Genomic DNA, 21,535 nt, shown 5'->3' with positions numbered 1-21,535 from the left:
ACTAAACTACTCTGCAGGTAGACTTAGCTCCCCGCATGCATCCCAAATTTCCAGCTTGGCAAATGGCATCTGCAATTAACTAATATATACATTTGGTAACGATTGAACCTATAAAACTGAACTTCGGGCAGATGACTAAATACACAGATGAAATGTATATATGGAGGCTGTTTTACTTGTCAAATGATTTCTATTCATGTCCGTTGAGTCCTGAGATTTATACAGCTCTGTCACTCAGCACATCCCTGTCTTATAGGGCAGGATCCCTGATTTTTCTCTTTTGCAGTCTGTAGCTCTAAGCCCTTGTACACACGGTCGGAGATTCTGACAACCAAATCCGTCGGATTTTGTCCGACGGATCTTGTCCGAAACTGTTGCATACACACAGTCGGACAAAGTTGTCAGAAAATCCGATCTTTCAGAACGTGATGACGTAATTTTGTTACGATGGGACTATGTTCAGGCTAGTAGCCAATAGCTTTGATGTAGGAATTTGATCTGAGCATGCGTGGCACTTTGTCCGATTGGAATTCTCTACACATGATCGGAGTATGTCCGATCCGACCATTTTGTCGGAAAGCATTTTCCGGCAAGTTGTAAAATTTGGTCCAACGGATATTCCGACGGAAACAGTCCGATGCAGACCACACACAGTCGGAATATCCGACAAAACGCTCCGATCGGACACATTCCGTTGGAATCTCCGATCGTGTGTACAAGGGCTTACAGATGTTGCCCATCCCCAGTCCATGACTTGATAGTTAAAGGAGAATGAGCAGATTGACAAGCTCTTCTCTTTGTCACTCTTGCTCTGCAAGTTCCCTGTGGGCACTGCAGCACAATTGCCTGGCCCTTTGTGATGCTTTTCACACTACTAGTCTGGGCTCCGCTGTACATGGTACAAGTCAAATTCAGATACTTAACTAGCCATAAATATAATTTTGCAGGAAATCTGAGCAGCGGGTGGCCCTTTCTGCACCACAAACTTTGGTTGAAAAATCTATGGAGCCAGGTGGAAAATTGTTGGCCGGACAGTGACTGCATCCTACCAAAGCCCACAAAACTCCTGTCCACACCTCCTCTGAAGCTGCCAGATGACATTTTTAGCTCTGCTGTGAAGCCCTCTGACTCCTCATCTTTTACAAGGACTGTTCACATTAGGGCACTGTGCATGAATGCATTCTGAAAATCTTCAACACCCCATCATCGTCCTTGCTTTTCCAGGTCTCAAACTCCCAGTGTAGTGCATGAAATTGCTCTTGCGTGGAAATGCTAAATACTTCTTAGTGCAGACTAAGTCCAGACATGCCGCCCACCTACTGGCAGCTATTCAGAGCACATGAGAGAGTGGAAACTGTCAGCTTGTGTTGTTGTGAACGACTATGGCTGAGAGTTATAATTTACAAAAACACAAGCTGACAATAGCACATGTGAGCTACTGCACTACCACGGTTTGTCACATGCAAACATTCACAACACAAGCCAACAGTTTCCACTATCCTTGCCCTGTATAGTGAGAGGTGGGGTCCAGGCTGCACTAATAAGCACTTGTAATGAACATTTTCATACACTTACATATGCAAGGATAATGCTGCATGTAGATTTCCACACCATGCCTAAGCACAGTGTACTAGTGTGAACAGCCCCTGTGAGAGCTGAGCAAAATGGAGAGTGAAAGGGGGTCAGTGCTGGCTAAGAATTCCCCCATGGTGGTGGGGGAGTGGTTGGAGCTACAGCATGCACAAAAAGAGGTAAAATAGTAATTTTATTTAAAATCCACAGCACAGATTTGAACAGGGGCAAGCATTATCTTCTGGTGATACTGCTTCTTTAGTATCTGTCTCATGTTTAGCTATAAATCTTTTCATTTTCTTGCATTTTAAAGCAATAAGTTAGGCATTACCTGTAAATCTGTAACCTTTACTACACAAAAAAAGGAAGGATGGAAGTTTCTAACTTTTCAAAATAGTAACTTGCAGATTGCACATGAATTTGTATACTACTTTTTTTTCTTCCAGTCTATTTAACTTCTAAATTCTGCCCCTGAGATACCTAGCAGGAAGACTTCAAATTATTTTTTTCCTTCTAAAGCATTAAGCTGTTTTTATGTCCTACTATAATACTGTTGCAATATTCTTACTTCTAATAAATAGCATTTTGATATAATAAAACGACATCAATTCCAAGCAGAAAAGGGCAAGGTCCTCGGTCAGCCTGTGGTATACGGTGACTTCCCTTCTACTTCAGTAATATTCTCTATCTTGAAACGTCAAGGCTGCAATTTGATCCTAGCAGAAAACTCATTTCTCTGGATTGAAAAGGCAGTATCGGTGAGCTTGTCATATGTCTATAAAATGCATTTGTTTCACACTGCTCTCTGCTGTATCAGTATTCACAGTAAATATTATTTCAAGCAACTTGTTTTCTTTTGTAGGTGACATTAAGATAAGACCACAAAGGAGATATCAAGTAAAAATACAATTACAGCAACCATTTTGATAAAAAAATAAAAATAAAGCTTGACCTTATACAGATTCACTACACCTACTGTAAAGAAAACTGATCAGCACATACTATTATAATAAATATGAGATGATGATGTATCAAAGTGTGATTCTCAGGCAAAAAATTAGACCCATCAGACCAATCAAGCCAATTCACTGCTAAAATCAGAAACCAGCCAGACTTCAAAGACCTTCTCACATGGCGAAGGGGAGGTCTACTTCTAAAAGCTTGAGCAGTGCAACATACTCTCTCTCTCTGCTTGTGATATCGGCAATCAGAATTAAGGCCAGAGTTAACAGGTTTTGGTTCACTTCAGAACATCTCTTTCCATATAAATCTACTGTAATGCAAAAGCAGCTGAAACGGGTCAAATGCTGGTGAAACGCACCTGTAATGAATTTTGAATGATCTCAGAAGCGTCTCAAAGTGATGTCAAAATGACATTGCTTTTGCGGTCCAAAGCCCACACAGCCCTTTACACTTCCAAGACAGGTTTAAGTCTGACTGGAAGCTGTGAGAAACTTCTTAGCTCTGAAATTTCTAAAAATCATGTTTTCTATATAGGAAAGATAGTGTGTAAACTATCCTCATACATCACAAAAGGAAAAAAAATATGTACTCCATAGTAGTAAAGAAAGGGACTGCAGTGGAGCTACTACAGCATTTCTGTGTCAGGTAGGTTGTGCATTTGTTGTATATATTTCAAGGGTTAGTTTCCATTTGTAACGGGATAGTAACTGGAAAAAAAAAACTACTCTGAGAAAATACTAATGCCGCGTACACACGATCAGTCATAAAAATCTTGGATGGTTTTTCCAACGGAATTCCGCTCAAGCTTGGCTTGCATACACACGGTCACACAAAAGTTCTTTCAGCTGTCAAGAACACGGTGACGTACAACTCTACGACGAGCTGAGAAAATGAAGTTCAATGCTTCCGAGCATGCTTTGAATTATTTCCGAGCATGCGTAGGAATTTTGCACGTCGGAAATGGTACAGACGATCGGAACTTTTTCTGATGGAAAAATAGAGAACCTGCTCTCAATCTTTTGCTGGTGCATACATACGGTCTAAATTTCCGACCAAAACCTCACATCGGACTTTTGCTAGCAGAATTTTCGATCGTGTATACGGGGCAATAGGCTGCTATAGATGAGCTCAGTTTTTGATAGTGATAGCTGCCTGACTGACTATGCCGATACAAAGGCAAGCATGCAAATTGGTAGTGCAGAGTTAATAGCTATATGTTTTTTAAAGAAAAGTGTTAAAGTGGTTATAAACCCTTACAAACCACTTTGACCTACAGGTAAGCCTAGATTAAGGCTTACCTGTAGGTCCAAGCAATATCTCCTAAACCTATATGGTTTAGGAGATATTTGCCCGAAAACGGGCACCGCTGTCTACGGCGCATGCGCCGTAGACAGCGGCGCACAGGCGCACTGAGCGCGGCATTTCCAAGAATGGAGCTGCCACGCGTGTCGACTCCCGTGCGCATGCGCGGGAGTGACGTCATCGCGGCTTCGCCGAATGACAGCGGCGGAGCTGCGAGACGCCACCAGCAAGATGGATGCGGCGGACTACAGGGGACAGCGGCGACTTCGCTGGCTCCTGTGTCAGGTAAGTGACACATAATGGACTACTATGCGATGCATAGTAGTCCATTATGCTTTGCCTTTGCAGGGAATGAAAGAGGAAGTAAACCCATCAGGGTTTACTTCCTCTTTAACAGACCCATAGTGGTTGTCATTGTAGCTGGGTTATTCTGAAAATTCCATTTTGCCTAGATGCCATGCTGACCAGCAGTCATTTCACAGACCTGAAAGTTCTTAAATATGAGGGGCAACTGAGGTCAATTCCTTTTTTCCAATATTTAGTAGGAGTAAGTAAATTATTTCAGAGACATCACTCCACTTTTTTTTTTCTAAAAAAAGAGATGATTAATTCATTACCAATTAAAACAAAAAAAAGGTCCATCTTTATCCTCAGGTACTCTGAAAGGGAAACAACATGATGGACTATTAAAAAAAGCATTCTGGCTGATTGATATCAGCACCCGTGACAAACACTGCTACATATGTTAGGAAATGTGTCTTCTGCTATTTTATTAAAGAGGCATTTTAAGCTGCAGCTGTTCCCATAAACCCCGCTGACTCTCCTGCAACAATTTGTAGTCTGCCCCTAAATGCACATGTGAATGAGGCCTTACAGAGCTGGAATAATGAGCCTCATAGCCATTGCTAGATATTTAAGAATTAGCCATGTAAAAAAGAGTGTGGTTCAAGGTTTAGGCACATTCTGACCAACCAACAGTCAGTTTTAAAGTAATGCGTGAATATTTTATGTGTCTGTTGATACACTCATTGTCAGGCGTATCTTTCTAATAAAATAGAAAAGCAGTGCAGCACAAAAAAACCTAATCACATGATAAATGATAAACAAGTCCATAATGTTTTTCCATAATGTTTTCAGTGATGAATATGTGCGCTATAAACAAAAAAAAGACCATCCATTTTGAAAAAAAACTATATTTTTTAGCTTTTGCTATAATAAATATCCCCAAAAATGTTTTTAAAAAACAAATTTCTACATCTTTAGGCTGCTATATATTTTTCTACATATTTTTGTGCAAACGTTATATCATCTACAAACTATGTAAACATTTATGACCTTTTAATTTTTTTTTTTTCTACTAGCAATGGCAAGGATCTGCAATTTTTAGCAGTACTGCGACATTGCGGCAGACAGATTGGACACTTTTGACACATTTTTGGGGACCATTTACATTTATACAGTTATCAGAGCTATAAAAATTCAGATTACTGTGTAAATGTCACTGGCAGGGAAGGGGTTAACACCAGGGGGCGATCAAGGGGTTAAATGTGTTCCCTAGATAGTGTTTCTAATTGTATGGGGATAGGACTGATTGGGGAGAAGACAGATTCTTGTTCCTACTTACTACTACACTACTACTACTTCAGGCTAAAATTAAAATCTCTAAATCTACTTGCATCCACAATCTAAGGCCGCGTACACACGGGCGGACTGTTCGCCCAACTTAGTTTGTCAAACAATCCGACAAACAGTCCGCTCAAAATTTGCATGAGCGGACTTGACCACACACGATGAACGAACAGTCCGCTGAAAGCGTGCGCGATGACGTGAACGGCACGTACGACGGGACTAGAAAAACGACGTCCTATACACTGCAATGCAACCTTCGGCGTGTAAATCCTTTCTGAGCATGCGCGGAACTTAGTTTGACGAACAAGCCTACACACGAGCGGACTGTCCGCTCAAACCAAGTTTCAGCGGACTGTCTTACGGGAATTCCGAAAAACTTTGTTCGTCAGACTGTCCGCTGAAACTGTCCGCTGAAGCCCACACACGAGCGGACTGTCCGCTGAAACACTGTTCAGCGGACAAAGTTGGGCGAACAGTCCGCCCGTGTGTACGCGGCCTAAGACTAACCTATCTAATAAATCCAATAAAGCAAAAATCGCTATATATACCTATTCTGAAGCCAATCCAGTCCGGTCCCACGCTGAGCTGTCAGCGGTGGCTTCTCTGTGTGGAAGTGTGCAGAAAAGGCAGCCGACAACTGAAGCCCCATAGCAACCCTGTGGGTGTTGTCACTTCTCAGGCATTTCCCAGCTGTTGTCAGCTGTGTCCTGCACAGTGCTTCCGCCGCTGTAGACCGGACCGGAGTATAGCGATTTTTGCTTTACAGGGCTAGATAGGCTAGTCTTAGATTGTGGATGCAATTAGATTTAGAGATTTTAGTTTTAGGGTGAACTTCCACTTTAAGCTTTGAGAATAAAACTTTGAAGCCGATTGGTTACTATGCGAGCTGCACCAGATTCTGAGTGCACCAGTCTTAGTAAATCTCCCCCCATAGAGACTACCTATCAGTCTCTATGAAACTGCTTCCTTGCTAGTCAACTGAGCAAGATATCGCTTCATCACTGCTCCGCCCACCAGTAAGGGAGATTTGGCAGTGTTCAGGGCCAGCAAGGAAGTGATTACACAGAGGTAAGTGGAAGACTCTCCCACATGACTGTTGCTTGCCATGTCCCGCCAGCAGCAGAATCGGACATTGAGTAGCTGAAAAGCAGTCCATGAAATAATTTTGCCTGATTAATTGCTGGTTTGTCAGGGAGTGATAATCCAGGCATATCACTCATTACCCACAGATAAAAAAATCAACCTGAAAACAGATTTTTAATGGAAAAGTCCTGGAAGTTGCACATTTTTTTGCACAAGTTGCACATTTCTGAACAAAATCCCATAAGAAGGTGTATGACAGCCTCACCCTGCTCCAGCCTTGCCACGCCCCCAACAAGTTTCACTCTGCCCACGGAGCTTTATCATTAATCCCTGTGACTAAGCTCTGTGGGTGGAGTGAAATGTGTTGGGGGCAGGGTCTGGTTGGAGCCCAGGTTAAGGCTGTTATACACCTTCTTAAGGGGTTTTGAAGAAATGTGCGACTTCCAGGACTTTTTCCTTTTCCATTAAATGTCTAGAGCTGGGACAAGCTCTGTCCTTGTCTGCACTCCAAGTGGTTGTTACACAAGAAGCCCTGGTGGAGCTTTGAGTGGCACCTGTCAATATAGTTTGGGTCACACTAAAATCAAATCTGATTGGTTGGCAATAAATCCATGAATACTGTAACTAGAGCTGCATGATTGAGCGATCTCGATTCAACGCCCTCCCACGATCTTAATAAAGCCTTTCCACGATTCATTCATGAAACAAGTGCAGAGCCACTCTCTGCTTACTCATAGCTGTCCAAAAAAAAACACCATCCAGGAAATGTTTATCAACATTGCTTAGTGCTGGGAAATAAAATTAAACATTGTAACATTTAGTTCTTTTTGATCAAAGGGATGGACTTCGGCCAGTAAATGAGGGCAGTTTAACCACTTAAAGCGGAGTTCCGCCCAAAAGTGGAACTTCCGCTTATTCGATTCCTCCCCATCTCCAGTGCCACATTTGTCACCTTTCGGGGGAGGGGAGGGAGGAGCAGATACCTGTCTTTGGGTACCCTGTCCCTACTTCCGAGAGACCGAGCTGTGGCCAAGTACGTCAGCAGCTTGGCCCCCCTCCTCCTCCTCTTCTACTGGGCCAGTGGGAGAGAGCAGTGTGCTTCATGCATGCGCAGTAGGGACCCAGCCATGAAGCCAAAAGGCTACACTGCTGGGTTCCCTTGGCAAGTTACGCCGAGAATCGTGATTTTTATTCTAAGCAAAAAAAAAATGTGATTTTAATTTTTTCCAGAATTGTGCAGCTGTATCTGTAACATATTTTAGCTATCGAGATCCTGCCCAAGCTAACTTGAAGAACATATATATTTATTCTAATCCAATATTGGGTCAGAACACAGCTGCAATATTTTCTCTAAAAGTAAAAAATATGCATACCTAAAATTATGCATACCCTTCCAATGCGCAATTACTTTGAAACAAAGATAATCTTGCTTTACAAAAGTAACCCTTTCTTTGGGCCCACATATAACTTAAAGTAGAAAACTATTTTAAAAGATGGATCTCAAACTACTATTAATATTTTTTGGGGCAAAAAGAGAAACCAATTCGTCTGGTGTAGCTGTATAACTTAAAATAGCTTTTCAGCCAATCAGGTGTTAACTTTATAGTCTGCCGCATTAGGGGAAAAAATCACGTAAAAATGTATTTTTAATGCAGCAAACCACAGAATATATACACTTACTGAATCTTTATCAGTTATGATATATTCATTTTTCCCTCCAGCCAATGAAAAACAAACAATTGTCTTCCACTAGACGATGCTAATATATCACCTGGTTTTTAGCGCCTATAAAACGTTATGAGTCATTCAAACAACACGTAAGACCACACATAAAACATCTAAAGCAAGGCATGAAGTGAAATTATTATCATAGTTTGTGACTTTATTATACTGCAGCAGCTGGTTACTGATTTCTGTTTATAGATTATTCGATAGCAAAATCTCATTTTAATTGAACCTGTAATTCATGCTGAAATGTATAAAGGTGATAAAAGCACAGATTTATTTCAATCTAATTAATTGTTCATAAAAAAAGAAACCAAAACCAATCATTGTTCAAGGCACCGTCTGTTCACATATTACATATGGCATGCAGGCGCAGTGACGACTGGGGCAGGGGGTCATTTGCGATGTAATGTCAGAGAAGGCTAGGAGGGGAAGATCTAGAGTAATGACAGTACGTCATTGAAAAGCAAACGTTCTATCTTCGCTAGGCAAAGATGTCTGTTTTTCCAATAAGATTTAGGTATCTTTCCAGAGCGTATTTTGATGCTATTATTGAGAATTTTATTCTAAGTACACTGTCACATAACTAGCTCCCTTTTACAATATTTACCATTTTCAAATGAAATGGTTGCCGAGAGGAAAGTGGGGCAGGGCAATCTGATCACTGTGCTGAGATGGACCTGTCAGAGTTCCGCTCTCCTTTATGGGGAGATCGGATGAAAATGGACCGCTTGTCCGTTTACATCCGATCCCATCTGATCCGCCAGATGAATGGAAAATAGGGTCACCATCCGTCTGGATTTGGCGGGCATGATCGGATCGGATAGCAGCGGACATGTCACCTCTGACATCTGCTGTCCCATATGGGTGAATGGAGAATCCAATCAGGTCAGCCTGAAACACTGACAGGTGGACCTCATTGGAAAACCTGTGTGAAAGGGCCCTAAAGCTGACTATACACACTTCAAATTTCTCTCATTCAAAAACCTGTGGTTGGTAAGAGATGATTACCCCTGGACACAAACGACCTGCATCCAGGGATAATCATCTGTCCTACTCCATGAGCGATTCCATCTCATTACCTGTAGACAAGCTGAGGCCGCTATCAAGCTGCAGAAATCTGCTGGATTCTTGCCACAGCAAGCACAAGCGCCATGTGAACGAGGCCTTAATTGTAAAGCTCCATTCACACTAGCGCGACTTTGGACATGACAGACAATTATTTCAATAGCATCCATTCAGATCGGTGCGACGTAAAGTCACATTGATGTTGAAAAGGCCTCTGCAATATTTTGGTGCGAATTTTAATGCAACTTAGATCCAATGAGTGTAAATTCGGATCAGTCTCACTTGAAATTGTGGTACCTTTAGGGCCGGTTCACACTGGGGGCAATGCGAGGCGACACGACTTGCCTCGCCGCGACCTGCCGCGACCTCAGCGGCGACTTGCAAGTGACTTCTGTATAGAAGTCAATGCAAGTCGCCCCGAGGTCGCCCAAAAGTAGTACAGGAACCTTTTTTCTAAGACGGAGCGACTCGAGTCGCTCCTCTTAGAACGGTTCCATTGTACAGAATGGGGGCGACTTGTCAGATCGCGGCACGGCAAGTCGTGTCGCCTCATGTCGCCCCCTGTGTGAACCGGCCCTTAGAGTTGCGCTAGAATGAAGGGAGCCTATGACTTGTGAAAAGGTAGAATAATAAATATTTTCAAAACAATGCTTTCTTAAAATTACAAAATAGCAAAGTAGAATGTTTATCCAAACACATTTTTCCCTGTTAAAGCAAAAAAAGCCAAACTGTTTTCCTTCCCCTGGATAGACGATGGTTTCTATAAATTAAACCCAACTTATACAGTCTAACAAAGAACCCAAGTCATAAAAGTAATTTCCTCAAATGTAAACCACTCTTTCATTTGTTGTTTAAATCTAATATATAAATGATATGCTTACAGTTGTCTTTTCAATATGTTCCTTCAATGAATCGATTAATAAGTCTCCCACTGGCTTCCAGGTGCTTCGCACTTCCTCTGCTGCCGTCAGTTCTGAGTCACAATCATCCATTGCACTTTGCAAGACCTTCAGTTTCTCCAAAGCCTTCTCCACTTGCTTTTGCCAACTGCCAGCCTGCGTGTTCAGGCTTTCCCACTTCTCCTTCACCTCCACAGACTGTGTACGCATAGTCCTTGCAATTTTTTGGGCCTTTTCTTCAGGAGTTAATTCTAAAAAAACAAACACAAGCACAGAATATTTTACAAAATGTTTTATTTTTGTCTGTCTATAGGGGAGATTTATTAAAACTGGTGCACACAGAATCTCGTGCAGCTGTGCAGAGTAACCAATCAGCTTCTACGTGTAAGACCCCATACACACTATTAGATTTTCTTCAGATTTTTTTGTCTTCAGATTTACCTAAATCATATACTATGAGGTCAAACCTTAATGCCCTGCACACACGGTCGGACATTCCGACCACAAAATCCGTCAAAAAATGTTTCCGACAGATTTTGGCTGAAACTTGTTGCATACACACGGTCGGACAAAGTTGTTGGAAAATCCGATCGTTCGGAATGAGGTGATGTTCATTGCGTATGACGGGACTACGTAGAAGCTAGTAGCCAATAGCTTTGGTCTCGTAATTTAATCTGAGCATACATGGCACTTTGTCCATTGGAATTCTCTACAAACGATCGGAAAATGTCAGATCGGATTTTGTTGCTGGAAAATTTGAGATCCAGCTCTCAAACTTTTTCCGTCAGAATTTCAGACAGAAAAAGTCCGATAGAGCCCACACACGATCGGATTTTCCAACAACAGAATCTGATCGGACCTTTTCCATCGGAATTTCCGACCGTGTGTACAGGGTATAAGAGTTTCAATTTGTATGCAATCAGGCAGGCCCTTGCACTACATGGTTTTGGTAAATCTGAAGACAAAAATCTGCAGAAAATCTAATAGTGTGTATGGGGCTTTACACACACACATTTCAATCTGGAGCCATCCCTTGTAGTATTTTTTTCCCACAAGCTATCCCTAGCCTTTTGGTTTGAATGATGGTCAGCGGTGAAATACTGAGAACATACTATGAATGCAATGCAGGGCATCATGTCCCTTATAATTGAGAGGATTTTACCATGAAAACCTTAATTTATATTGTATGATGCAGAGAGTGGTGCTGACATCATCATATTATTGCCGCTCTTAGCAACTTCAGGAACATCCTACTACTGGAGAAAATCAGGAGAGAAGACCCATGGTGTAACATGAGCAGCTAGAAGATACCTGAAAAAGTAAGTATAATAAAGAAAAACATTAAATACCACTGGCAGAGACCTCAGTGGCCTTTTGAGGGGATAGGCATGGATTCCAGAGATGAACGGTAAATCTATGGGTACCATAGGTAATATAGATACCATGGATAACCACAGGCGTTATCTTTACAGAATGTTATTTTCACACTTAGTTATATGACTTTGAGGTTGATTTACTAAAGGAAAATATACTGTGCACTAGAAGTGCTCTGCACTTGATACCTAATCAGATGGCTTTACTACTTTCTGAGTGGCTGACCTGAAATGAATATGCTGAGTTCTGACTTTGGTTTAAGTTGACTTGTTGCATGCTTGCTCCAGATCAGTGACCCAAATCATCCCCTTCCAGAGCAGGCCTTTGTTACATGTAAACAAAAAGTGCCAAAAAAATCTGTATTTTTTGCTAAACAATTACGTAGGACCCCCCAAACATTATATATTTTTAGGCCCTAGAGAATAAATTGGTGGGTTTTGAAATTTTTATATCACGTGGCAGTGGTTTTTAAAACGCATTTTTTGTGGGAAAAAATGTTTTTTGAATTATTATGCAAAAAATTACAATACATAACCCAATTTTTTTGTAAAATATAAAAGATGTTATGCTGAAAGTCTCAGAAGAAGAATGACGCCTGTGCTCTGAGTCCAGGTGCAAGCCCCACCATCAAAGTGGACATAGCCACGCTTCGGGCACGCTTCGCTCGCCACGCTTCGGGCACGGCCTCGCTTCGCTCGGCTATTTTTTATTCTAACTCTATGTCCACTTGGATGGTGGAGCTTGAACCTGGACTCACAGCGCAGGTGCTGTTCATCTTCGGAGACCTTTGGCGTCTCCTTGTCCTCCGTACTGGGCAAGCGCAGTACAGGGCAGACACTATCCGACGGGGGACAGTATTCGGTGGTGTCGTGGTTAGCACTCTCACCTAGCAGTAAAAAGGGTCACTGGTTCAAATCCCAACCATGACACTACCTACCTGGAGTTTGCATGTTCTCCCTGTGCCTGCGTGGGATTCCTCTGGGTATTCCGGTTTCCTCCCACACTCCAAAGACATGAAGGTAGGTTAATTGGCTTCTGTCCAAAATTGGCCCTAGTATATGAATGGGGACCTTGGATGGTGGGCTTCTTGAGGGTAGGGACCAATGTGAGTGTACAATGGACAGGGATAGGGACAATTGTAGACACTCAGGTTGGACTGGTGTCTTTATTCCATCTTACTAACTATGTAACTATGGCGTCCCCCTGTCAGAATACATTAGTACAGCAAATGATATCAATGTACTAATATTGCACTGTTAGTACAGCTGCTCCGACCTAAGCTGCCAGTTGTTTTTTTTTCATTCACCTGCTGGGTTCCTAAAAAGGGAGTGGCTGGTAAAATCCTGTATGATTTTTGTGTTGAGACTGTGCTGATAATTACAGATACCATGGGAGAATAGACAGAGAATCATGAAAATAGATTATAGAACAGGTCAAAAAGGTATCTTTACCAGCAACAGTGGCAACACTGAAATATATACAGCTCGTACTCATCTACATTATTAAAAAGTGTCAAAGAGGATCAGCAGCTTTAACAAAAAAAGCCAGTGAGAATACTGCAGAGAGAAATAGGAAGGAGGGAGCACCCACAATGCCACATCCATAATGTATCAAGGGAAAACAAAGAAGATACCAAATAGATAAACAGGTCGGGCTTTTAAGGCATGGAAGCAAAATATGAAAGTAGAAAAAAATATATATTTTATTGAAAAATGCAATATCATAACAGTGTTCAAAACAATATAAAAATCATATAAAATGATATAATTTTTACATTGAGCCCTTGTGCATGGCTGCAGAGAGCTTTAACCTCATTCATAACATTATTCTAAAGGGTAAGAGATATTTTATTATCAAGCATTCAAGCTTAACATGAAGCCCCTTATAACAAAAAAACATTCTGCTCAGATATCTAACATTCTGTACTGGAGATTTAGGGGAAAAAAAAAACATATTATACAAAATGCATATAGGTTGTCAAATCTTTTAAGAACGCGGTATGCTTCACTGTGCAGAACAGAACATCTGGAAACAAGTAAAACACCAAATACCTCATTAGGAACACTGTATGAAGAATTTAGATGCAAGATCCATGAGCTAAGCTTTTTTCCCTACAAGCACCGAGATCTCACTAGTGCCTTGTCTGTGTGATTGAACAACTAATGGAATATTTCAGATTCCTCACAGAGTCAATTCAAAGATGATGAGTCTTGCTGCTAGCCAGCTTTCATCCGAAACTTTTGATAAAAAAAAAAACTTTTTTCATCATCATTCAAGTTAGTGCTGACATGGCAAGCTGTTTGCATTGGATGGAATATACAAGTCCAAATGCTCGTACCAAAATTTGTGACCCAGATGGTGACATATTAATAGAGAAGCCCTGGTAGGACATAGCCAGAAATTCTTAAATGAATCACTATTTTTCTCCAGTGCTGATTGTTTTGCAGACACTTCAACAGCTGCTGACAAACATTGTGTCACCCTAGCTTGAAAGAGCCATCTGCCTGGCCGAAAAAGAACATGAGCAATCCCTTATCTGTAAAAGGGTGAGAGCTCTAAGAGCTAAACAACAACTCTTTCAGCTTAAAGCAGGCACATATGATGTAAGATTTGATCAAACAGCAGATGACAGAGTCTAATCAAAATAACAGTTGCCCTCTCTAAGATTACATAGTATCTAAAGAAAACTGCTGGGATGCTGTGTTATGTAAAATGTGTATTGATGTGCCATGTACAGTATAAAAGCTCAAGTCTTACAAAAAAAAAAGAAAAAGAAAAAAAAAAGCGCGTCTTGCATTTGCAAAACTGGTCACAAATAAAGTTTTCTGGTAAATGATACAAAGAAAACAAATCTATAATAATATAAAATTTTATATATCAAGCTGACGTAATGCATTTCACAAGAATCTCATAAGAAACAATAGCATACGTAAAAAAAAAAAAATAATGATAATAATAGTAATCATAATAATAATACGTTCTAGGAAATAGCACTGTAAGCCTGATTTCACACTTGAGCGAGTGTTTTCATGTGATTTTGACAGTTTTTTAGGCATTTAAAGTAGATCTAAGGGTTGAAGGTATTTTGTCTTCACACATTCTATGCAGAAAGGTAAAAAAAAAAAAAAACGTCAGTATGCAACTGCCTCCCTAAGCCCTTGTACACACGGTCGGACATTCCGACAACAAAATCCGTCGGATTTTGTCCGAAACTGGTGTTGCATACACAAGGTCGGACAAAGTTGTCAGAAAATCCGATCGTTCGTAACGTGATGACGTTATATAGTTATGACAGGACTACGTTCAGGCTAGTAGCCAATAGCTTTGGTCTAGGAATTTGATCTGAGCATGCGTGGCACTTTGTCTGATCAAAATTCTCTACAAACGATCAGACAAAGTCCAAACGAATCGTGTTGTCGGAAAATTTTATATCCAGCTCTCAAACTTTGTTGGTCGGATATTCCGACAGAAAAAGTCAGATGAAGCCCACACACAGTCGGATTATCTGACAACACGGTCCAATCGGACATTTTCCGTCGGAATGTCCGACCGTGTGTACAAGGGCTAATACTTACCTGATTGCCATCACGGTTCTGTGATTTGCACAAGAGTGGCTGCTCTTCTGGGTCTAGGCCTCCTTACTGGAACGGTCAATTCTGTATGTCTTATGGACACACAGAGCTGGGCTAAAGAGCAAGCAGTCAGAGAAGAAGAGCAGCACTGGCAGGGGACCCAAGAAGAGGAAAACAATTGCAAAGAGCAGGTAAGTATAAGATGTTATTTTTTTATTTTTATTTATTTACTCTTTATAATAACTTTTAGGCCCCTTTCACACATATGGACAGTATCTGAAAACGGATGGATGAAATACGGACATACATGCATCCCTATGGGATAGCAGGTGTTTGCGGATGAACATACCGTTCGTCTCCGCTATGGTCCGATTCTGTAGACGGAGGAAAATCCTATTATTCTATCCGTCTGCAGAGCGGATTGGATAAACATGGACAGACGGTACGTGTTCATCCGATCCCCCATAGAGTAGAGTGGAGATCTGACAGGGCGGTCCCTGCACAGTGTGACTCAGCGTGACTCAGCGGACCTTGCACAGTGTGACTCAGCGGGGATAAATGGAGCGATCCCTGCTGAGCATGGGATTCACGGGGTGGATCATCAGCCAATGGAGAGCTAGTTACTAGTTGCACTCTCCAGTTTTAGTAAATCAACCCCATACTATATATATATATATATATATATATATATATATATATATATATATATATATATATATATATATATATATATATATATATATATCTTCCCATTCACAAACCATACCTTATTTTAAATATTTAATAATTGCTGCCTACCTTTTAACATGTTTTTTTCTGAAAAAAAAAACAGGGCTAAAAAATCCTAAATAGCTCATTATCCATTATACGGTAAGTAGAGTGTATTAATAAAGGGTGAAAGATCTCAATGCATGGGTGCTTCATTGTATGTTTAAGAAGTCTCTCAGTCTGTCCCTTATCTCTATATTGTTATTGCCATCAATTCAAAGCAATAGAAACATCATAGTATTCTATGTATAAGCCTATTCTTTGGGACCAGCCGAGAATCAAACCATGTATGAACAGGCTAATTGTACACAAGTCGATCCATCAGTTGACTTGGGTACAACCAACATGTTGGATTTCTAACATGTAACTAGCTATAGCGGCTAGCAATAATCATGTGTGTTCTCCCGGCAGGGGTGGTTCCCGGGCCACCCTACCAGGTGAACTTAATAGCTCTGCGAAAGGTATTCCCCCCATCAACACTGACTGTGTGGATAGGGGAATCTAGTGCTTTTCTTTTATGCAACCAAATTATGGCCAACTTTAGACTAAACAATTTTTTGGTATGTAAATTGGAACATTAAACAAACATATGGCAGAGTTTCTTGAATGTGACTGTAAATGTGGAAATACACTTTGAACGTTAAATAAGTAAAAGAGATTGGAATTGTTTATTTTCCTCCATCTCTTATCCTTCTCATTTCTCTTTGATGTCTTCCCTTTCATTGGTGTGTTTCCTGTTGCATGGTCATAGAATCGAATTGGTGTTTAAAGTCCAATTTACTTTTACTTACTATCTTTGAAAAGTGAACATGCCGCTTTCAAGGCAAACAGCCTCTACAATGAATACTATGCACATACAGAATATATATTTACAGTACAGAATTCATAAGGTAAGCAATTAACTTTTGTGTTATATATCATTTCATAGCACATCACATGCAATAAAGTATACCTGCCATCATGTACACTGACCTCTGCTTTCCTATACTGACTCATTGTTCAAAATCTGTCTAATAAAACTCTACCGAGCACCAAAAAAAAAAACAGTCAGAGTCAGAAGCAATTTTTACTGATGTTTTCGAGAATCTGTAAGATGCTGTGAGATTTTACTGAAGCGTTATGCATTGTGTTTTAGGGATATAGCAAGTTTAGGTCATGTAATGTTCCATAGATTATAGTCTCTTCTGTCTGGCTTATGAATGGAGATTTGCAGCCCCGGGCCATACGGAAAGATAATTTGTTTTTAGTTGAGAAAAAGATGACAAGGTAGCTTAAAGTCTAAAGAAAGACATTACTTCAGTTGTAGAACATGAATCACAGCCTGGATACCATTAAATATAGCTCAGTTTCCAGATCACTGCATCCTTCTATTATTTGTAGTCCTTTTCTAAAGCATGATATGCAGTAAAATGAAAAGCCCAAAAATCTGTAGTTTGCACTGTGACACGTAAAGGAGATCAAGCTACTAATTGTTTCTTGATCATTTAAGGAACCAGAAAGAATTTCGCTCACGCATCTTTGGGTTTACATTTGCTTCAAGGTGTAGGAGCACAATTCCTTCTGGATTCTAATGTTACTGTAGCAGTAAAGAAATTGCAGGCAATTTTCCTGGTGCCTTTCACTATAAAAATCAAAACAAACTGTTTTGCAAGCAGTCAAGGTGGCCTAAACGTATAGCCAGTGCTGGGAGAAGGTCAACCAGATGCTAAACTGCCTCCCCCCCCCCCCCCCCCCATTATGTGCAAGCTTAGGGACCCAATGCCCAGCAGTCATTCGCTTGTCAATGTCACTGCCCCTGTCACTATTCCTGCCAGCCTTGTAACAGAAGAAAGGCATCCCTACAGTAAACAATTGCTCCTGCCCACCCTTTGTCTTAGCACTGCGTATAGCCAAAGAGTTTGGCCATTAATGTGTATGGCCAGATCTAACTAACAATATGTGCCCATTGAGGTCATAGAAACACTGAATACTTGGATAGTCACTGCCCACCCACAATCACATCTGTTAAAGTGGTTGTAAACCCTGTTACACCAATTTTACCTACAGGTAAGCCTATAACAAGGCTTACCTGTAGGTACGTTGAATATCTCCTAAACTTGCACAGTTTAGGAGATATACAGTCTATGCACTGCTGCCGTCATCATTGGCGCTTGAGCACTGAAGAAACGGGCCACCGGTGACGTTTCTTCAGGAGTCGTGCCATGACCACATGCGTGGGAGTGACGTCGTCACGGCTCCGGCCATTCCCAGCGCCGGAGCCACGAACCCAGAAGTAACTCCGGTGGAAGATGTCCGTGCTGTACTCAGAGGGCTGACGCCGATCTAGGGCATCGTTCTCAGGATTTCATACTGAGCATGCATACTAGCTCATTATGCCTTTGTCTTGCAGGGTTTACAACCTCTTTAACCACTTGCTGAACATCCAACGCAGTTGTAGTGCGGCAGATTGGCATGGCTGGGTGAAACAACATTATGTTACATCGCTCTGCTCTATGGCCACTAGGAGCCGATGCGAGTGCCTGATGGTCACGATCACCGCTGGGCTCCCGCGATCGCTGCTGACTCATGGAGAACCGGGATCTGTGTGTGTGTGTGTAAACACAGTTTCTGGTTCTCAGAGGGGAGAAGAGACAGGTCGCCTGTTCATATAGAGTATGAACACTGATCTGTCATCTCCCCTACATAGCCCCCTCCCCCCTTCAGTGAGAACACACACTAGGGAACACAATTAACCCCTTGATCGCCCCCTAGTGTTAACCCCTTCCCTGCCAGTGACATTTTTACAGTAATCAGTGCATTTTTATAGCACTGATCGCTGTATAATTGTCAATCGTCCCAAAAATGTGTCAAAATTGTCCGATGTGTCTGCCATAATGTCGCAGTCCCAATAAAAATCGCAGATCGCCGCCATTACTAGTAAAAAAAAAAGAATAATAAAAATGCCATAAAATTATCCCCTATTTTGTGGACGCTAAAACTTTTGCGCAAACGAATCAATATACACTTATTTTTTTTTCTTTTAACAAAAATATGTAGAATACATATCGGCCTAAACTGAGGAAAAAAATAGCTTTTTATATATTTTTGGGGGATATTTATTATAGCAAACCTATATATTTATTATAGCAACCTTTTGCCACATTTCAGGCTTCAAACATAAAGATATAAAATTTTAATTTTTTGTGAAGAATCACCAACAAGTGGGACACAATTGTGAAGTGGAACGAAATCTATTGGATTTTTGAAACTTTTTTAACTAATAAAAAAATTAAAAGTGGGGCGTGCAAAATTATTCTATAATACTTCCTATTTCCTGACATGTTTCATCACGTGATCAGTGACTTCCTCGTAGGGTCCTATGAGGATGATTTATTATTATTATACAGGATTTATATAGCACCAACAGTTTGCGCAGCGCTTTATAACATGAGGACAGACAGTACACATACAATACAAATCAATGCAGGAGGAATCAGAGGGCCCTGCTCATTAGGCCCCTTTCACATTGGGGTGGTGTAGGTGTCGGCGGTAAAGCGTCGCTATTTTTTATTTTTTAAAGGGTTAAAACTGCCCGCAAAGTGGCGCTTTGCCGGCGGTATGGCCGCGCTGCCCCATTGATTTCAATGGGTAGGAGCGGTTTAGGAGTGGTGAATACACCGAGCCTTCACCGCTCCAAAGATGTGGCTAGCAGGACTTTTTTCACTGTTCTGCTAGCGCACCGATCCAGTGTGAGAGCCCTCGAGTGAAAGGGGCCCTTTTTTTCAGGCGCTACACAGGCGCTATTTTTAGCACTGTAGAACCTGAAAACCGCCCCAGTGTGAAAGGGGCCTTAGAGCTTACAATCTAGAAAGGAGGACAAAGTTTGTTTTAACACTACATCATAAGGGGTATATTTCTTCTTTATTGAGAGGTTGTGGATTGCACTGGTGGAACACACTTTTTTTTGGACTATGCACGACAAGCACGCATGTAAATGAATGCATGTGATATCACAAAAAGAATGAGTCAATATATTATTATTATTATTCATTATAAAGAAGATTCTTTGTGACTATGTTGATTTTGAGCTTCATATTGATTATTTATACTGTATATATATTAAGCTAGTGATTATTCACATTTTATGCATTGTTAATGTTTGTTGCACACACAGGAGATTTTGAAGAATATTGTGTTTTGGAAATTTGGGACAGTGGGATCATATTATTAGTACAGGCATAACCCACTTTTAAGTACACAGTGTTTATTTACTAAAGCTGGAAAGTGCAAAATCAGGCCCACTTCTGCATAGAAACCAATGAGCTTCCATGTTTTATTACCAAAGCTTAATTGAACAAGCTGAGGTTAGAAGCTCATTGGTTTCTACGCAGAAATGAGCCTGATTTTGCACTTTCCAGCTTTAGTAAGTAAAGTCCATTGTGTACTTAAAAGCGGGGTATGCCTGTATTAACTTGTGCTGTACTTCGAAGGCTTTTATATTTTATGAGGTGTGGGAACATATGACAGTAACAAGGTGCAATTTTATTATATATACACTGTTTTTAAATAATTTTTCACACTTTTCTTCATGCGTGTTTGGTGAGAGTGGCTGTCTTTGTGATATATTTATATATATATATATATATATATATATATATATATATATATATATATATATATATAGTTTGCCATAGTCACAATCTTTATTTACACTGACCATTAAGAAACAGATAAAATGTTCATTATCATAAAATGTTTGACAACAACTTGTTTTTATAATTGCGGAGGCCATAATTTCTCAACTTGTATAATTTTCCATTAACACACATAAATCTTCGAGGATCTGTGTATGTGACTTTAATGCACAAATGTACTTACTAGCACTCTTTAAAACATTGCACTACAAAACTTTCAAAAGTAACGCTCAGTTTTTCAGCATATCTTGTGAAAAATTGAACAGAGTTGCCCTGAACTGAAGCATCATTTTACTTTATCGGTTACTGATAATTACAAATAAACATTTGGAACAATCTGATGAAGCAGTCAGTAATATCTTCCAGTGGGTTAATATGTAGCTGCTAAAAGGTCTATTGGTCATGACACTGAAACTATTCTATTACTGGGTAATTAGTCAATCAGCATACAAACAGATGAGCTATGGAATCAAGAAAAGAATACACAAACCTCTGTAGTTATATAGTGCTCACAATTTTTTTTTCCAATACAGAATCTAAATGGAACTCCAGTTTCTCCATCAACATTGAATATTTTAATCCTTATGTTGCTAGCATTAGTAAATATATAGGAAAGTATATCATATTTGCTTGTTTTAAACTTTTGTTTGTTTACATTTGTTCAGTTACTTCCTGGTTTACAGGCTTAGGCAAATGATGTCATACAACCCAGAAGTCTTCTGGAGGGAAGGAGGCTTTTTTTCAGCCAAGCACACCCTCCTGCCTGCATGCCTGGGCTAAGGGCAAATGGATTCCAGGAAATAAATCCTACACCAATCATCTGCTCTTACTCAAGCTGGCCACGGCCAAACATGCAAGGGGGGGGGGGGTGAGTTCAAAGAGATTTCTCAAAAGAATAAAGCATGGA

The 21,535-nt window shown here is 40.6% G+C and overlaps 1 protein-coding gene across 12 annotated transcripts in view; it reads right to left on the bottom strand.

Annotated features, from left to right (window-relative positions):
* UTRN (utrophin) overlaps positions 1–21,535 on the bottom strand; it is a 945,243-nt gene that overhangs the window by 195,793 nt on the left and 727,915 nt on the right. For all 12 annotated transcript variants that reach the window (XM_077486405.1, XM_077486408.1, XM_077486406.1 and 9 more), the window contains one exon: positions 10,224–10,492. In XM_077486405.1, coding sequence (XP_077342531.1) covers positions 10,224–10,492 — 269 coding nt within the window. The remainder of the gene's footprint in view (positions 1–10,223; positions 10,493–21,535) is intronic.

This window comes from Lithobates pipiens, unplaced genomic scaffold, assembly GCF_037356315.1.
Source record: "Lithobates pipiens isolate NorthernLeopardFrog02 unplaced genomic scaffold, aLitPip1_a1.2 Scaffold_18, whole genome shotgun sequence".
Lineage (NCBI taxonomy): Eukaryota > Metazoa > Chordata > Amphibia > Anura > Ranidae > Lithobates > Lithobates pipiens.
This window is presented reverse-complemented; position numbering and strand designations above follow the sequence as displayed.